This window comes from Triticum aestivum, chromosome 5A, assembly GCF_018294505.1.
Source record: "Triticum aestivum cultivar Chinese Spring chromosome 5A, IWGSC CS RefSeq v2.1, whole genome shotgun sequence".
NCBI classification, from domain to species: Eukaryota; Viridiplantae; Streptophyta; class Magnoliopsida; order Poales; family Poaceae; genus Triticum; species Triticum aestivum.
Genome location: NC_057806.1, coordinates 445,055,920 through 445,060,397, shown reverse-complemented (window position 1 = coordinate 445,060,397; position 4,478 = coordinate 445,055,920). Strand labels below are relative to the sequence as shown.

Below are 4,478 nucleotides of genomic sequence, written 5' to 3'. Positions count from 1 at the left end.
TAAGCTTGGCATCGACGCAAGCCTTGGAGGCTACCTCCAAGGATTAAACAACGACATGGTCCTACTAGTCAGTGTATGGCCGTGGCTAGGCCATGCAAACTGATCAACACATTCTTCATTGTTTATTCTATTTTGGGTCCATTCCTTAGAGTCAACATCTGATGCTACACACTGCGTGGTTTTTAGATCTGATTAGAGGCTGGAAGTGGGGCCCAGGATAAAAAATGCTACACCTACGTATGAATCCTAGTTAATCTTACGTACTTTTCTTTCTCAACCAATCAAAACTTCCCCCTGATTTCAAGGTGGGCCCGCGCGCCCCTAATGACTAACGATAGTCCTCCAAATCAGCCTCAATGTAACATTACGTAAATAAATTACGCAGATGTAGCATTGCTGGGCCCAGGATAGAGGCAGCACAGCCTCTATACACTGCTGATGCCCTTAGATGAAACAACGAAGTGCCTCGGCCTCCATGTCATTAAAATTTGATGCAAGGCAAAAGTTGGATTACAACAATAGAACCATGGCTAAAGATAGAACCCGTCAAAGGAAAATGATTTAGTGTAAAGATTCTACATATTTGCTCCATCTCATCATATAGTGCTAAAAAGCATATATCGTACTATAAAGAATTGGATTGAATACACACGAGATTGTGTGCATGGTGCACCACTCGGCTCCATTCGGGCCGGAAAAAGGACAAGCAAGCAAAACGAACGAACAAACGAGTTGAGCAAATCATCGGTCATCGGACGCCGGCCGCCACTTCACGAGCTGCTCCTCTCCATGAAGTTGAGGAACTCCTGGAAGTCCATCCGGCCGTCCTTGTTTTCTTCAATTTCTCACTCAAGGTCTCAAGCAAACAAAGAGAAATACAAGGTTGTTGCTAATTGTATGACGTGGCTCCAATCTTTCTTCGGAGAATTGAGTATACCGCAACCTCAACAGCAAGTTCTAGTGCTTTACGGTGTGACAACCTCGTTGCAACTTACTTCTTTTTCCGAGGAATCGTTGCAACTTACTTCACTGCTAATCCTAAGTTCCATTTGTCTGAGAGAAGGTTTGTACTTGGAGATTGGAGCACCTGATGTTTAAATTTGTATCTTAAATTATAGCCTTGTGTCTATGAACAGGGATTGAGGGACAATGTATATGGTATGCCATATCCCGCGTAGCATGCTTCAATAGATATTGTGGGATAAAGTTTTAGTCCAAACTCATTTCAATTATGTGCGATGTAAATAGAACGGCAAAGACAATTCATTTGTTGAGTGGGATGTTGTTGAAGGAAATACGTTAGGTTGTTGGAATTTTCACCATTACCAAAAGGTAGTACATATATGTTCTGCATAAGCCAACAAAAAGAAGGCAACAACTTTAGTCATACGATGAAAAAGGAGACCAGAATTTTATAAACAAAAAAAGGTGCCATGGTGGACGAGTTCTATTTTCATGGGAACGAGTTATTGTATATAACTCAATTTCAAAACTAATATTTGAATATTTTCCTCGATTTACCTCCATTTTTAATTGGGCTTTCCCATTTCCATTACCTTACATGACAGAAATATAAAAAGTTTGTACATGGGGCAGGAAATGGAAAGAAGTGAGTTCGAGGCACCATCAAGAAATCCATTGCGCACATCCACAATTGGCCTGTGCATTATGGGGCGAAAACATGTTATCACTCAACCTAGACTAAGAATCCAGAAGGACAAGCAAAAGACAACCCCCGATTTTCACAAAGACCGCCAGACACAATATTGAGTAACAAAATAGAATCATCAACAAAACAATCGGCTTCATCTCCATTTTGGGAGCCTCAATCGGTCGGCGACCCCACTAGCAAGATGTGCCTTGAATAGATCCTTGGTAGAGGCATAAAAAGTGGATGGCGTTGATCTTGAGCATCTCTGCGATCTCCTTCAATTTCGACGCGTTGTTAGCTTTCTAGAGACCCACACAGTAAAATAAAAAAGAGCATGCGGGAAAGACAAATTCAAATGGAGACTTGATCAATGTCTTCACATAGATTGCATTATTGCACGAGAGCCAGATGGCCCAACAAATATTAACCAAACCCACAATATAGAATTTCTCTCCGGTGGGAAAAACAAATGACACCATGCATAGAATTGCCAAATACTATTGGGACAACACTCGGTGCTAAATATCAAACCTATTGTTCGCCAGACAACTCTAGCAACAGAACAAATAAAGAACAAGTGTTGTGCAGTTTGAATCTGATCACAAAACAAACAAATGGATTACTAGACCATTTTCCTTCCTCATAACTTCTCTAGTTTTTTTTAGCTGGGAACATAACTTCTCTAGTTAGCACAACCTTTTGAAGAAACTGTCATAAGAAAACCTGATCTTTAGCACCAGAAACATAATTTCCCAGCCGCTGGTACATCGACTTGGTGGTGAACTCACCTTTCTTGTTCATGAACTAGGAAATCTTACCAGGATCATCATTTCTAGGTATGGATGCAACTTCATCTGTCATCCCGGCCTCCCTCCACACCGCGTAAGTAAATCAGGTGACAAGACAATATGCGACGAAAAGCTAAAGTACGGTTATATTTTCCAAATCACCGACAGTACATTTCTATTCCTGGTTGTGACAAATATTATAAAGATCAGGATAATGTTCATTCAAATTATTTTTATTGTGAATGATAACATATTTCCATGACCCGCAAAAAAAGATAACATATTCCCATAATATAGCAATATCGCCTTTCTGCAGGAGAAGTCTACGCCTAATAATCAAAAATCTTTAATTTCGTGATACAAGCGGGAATCAACAACCTAGTTTTTATCGATGTGATAATTTTTTATGTCTACAATATTTGGCTTTACTAATACGCAGCCAGATCGCCAGTCGAGCCTCAAGCTTTCACCACCATTTCAAAAGGAGAACAATATTTTATTTTCCAATATTCTTCGCACCCGAGCCTCCTTTTTTAGTAGAATCTATACACACCCTCGTCCATCAAACCATGCGATTCTTATTCCACATAAACTTTCTTCTATGTTTATCCCCTTTTTCCACAAGAGAGTAATTCATCACGAACATGGACATGTCATAGGACGTTAAGCGAGCCAAAACGGAATTAAACAAGCGAGCCAAAACGGAATTAAACAAGATGGTTCTAGGCTTCCAGCCATGTAGATAGTGTCAACGCTACGTGGTGATACATCATTTGCAGTTGACTGTTGACATATTCCTGTTTCAAGCAGAGACTATTCACATCGTGATACGATGAAGAACACATGACATTCGTCAAGAAATTAGTTGCTGAAATGACGAGCCGGCCCGGCCTTTGTGTCATTATAAAGTTGATGTAATGCAAAAGTTGAATGCAATGGTAGAACCGTGCCGATATATGATTCATCCAAGAAAAATAATTTGGTGAAAAAATTCTATATTTTTATCTTTTGCATGATAATATGCATCCTTTTCATGCAGAGGACAGGGATGTCCTCCTTTTTCAAAAGAAATATGTGTCTCACTCATATCATAAAGATTATAGTACAAGTTAAATAAAGACCATCTCGTAAAAGACCGATATGCCAAAAATAATTTGATAAAAATATTCTAAATATTTATTCCATGGCTAATATACATAATCCCATCAAAAGCATATGTATTGTATAAAGAATCGGATTAAAATACACACGAGATTGTGTGCACGGTGCACCATTCGGCTCCATTCGGGCCGGAAAAAGGACAAGTAAGCAGAACGAACGAACAAACAAACGAATTGAGCAAATCATCGGTGATCGGACGCCGGCGGCCACTTCACGAGCTGCTCCTCTCCATGAAGGTGAGGAACTCCTGGAAGTCCATCCGGCCGTCCTTGTTCTCGTCATAGGCGTCGATCATGCGCTGGCATTCGGCGGCCGCGACGCCGGCGGTGAACCCGAGCGACCTCAGCACGCTCCGGAGCTCTCCGGCGTCGACGAACCCGTCGCCGTTGCGGTCGAAGACGCGGAACGCCGCCGCGGCCTCCTCCACGGTGGCCTCCTCCTCCTCGAACAGCGCCGCCGCGTCCTCGAACCCGACCGAGGCGGCGCCGCCCGCGCCCATCACCCCGAGAACCACGTCCAGGTCGACCTCCGAGGCGCCACTCGCCGGCGCAGGCTGCGCTGGCTCCGGCTCCGGCGCGGGGGCGGCCGAGCGGCGGCTGGCGGAGGAGGAGGAGGAGGTGGAGGACTTGACGAGGGCGGAGAGCCAGACGAGGACGACGTTGATGGAGATGGTCACCACGGCCTGCGCCACGGAGAAGTTGAAGTAGGACGCTGCCGGCGCCGAGGAAGATGTCATCTCCATGTCCATGTCACTCTGTCTGTGCCTGTTTCCTCCGCTCTGGTTGCCTTGGTGCTTGCTTCTTGCTCGCCTCCGAGATGAGAATTGTCGCTGCGTGCTGGATGCTATTTGCCGAGCCGGAAGGCTTGCATATATAGTC

The 4,478-nt window shown here is 43.7% G+C and overlaps 1 protein-coding gene across 1 annotated transcript; it reads right to left on the bottom strand.

Annotated features, from left to right (window-relative positions):
• Positions 1-3,592: 3,592 nt before the first annotated feature.
• LOC123107112 (calmodulin-like protein 2) lies at positions 3,593-4,478 on the bottom strand (the record flags this gene model as incomplete). Its single annotated transcript, XM_044529111.1, is given in 1 exon segment — positions 3,593-4,478. A coding segment is annotated over 1 exon segment (537 nt). The 3' UTR covers positions 3,593-3,811.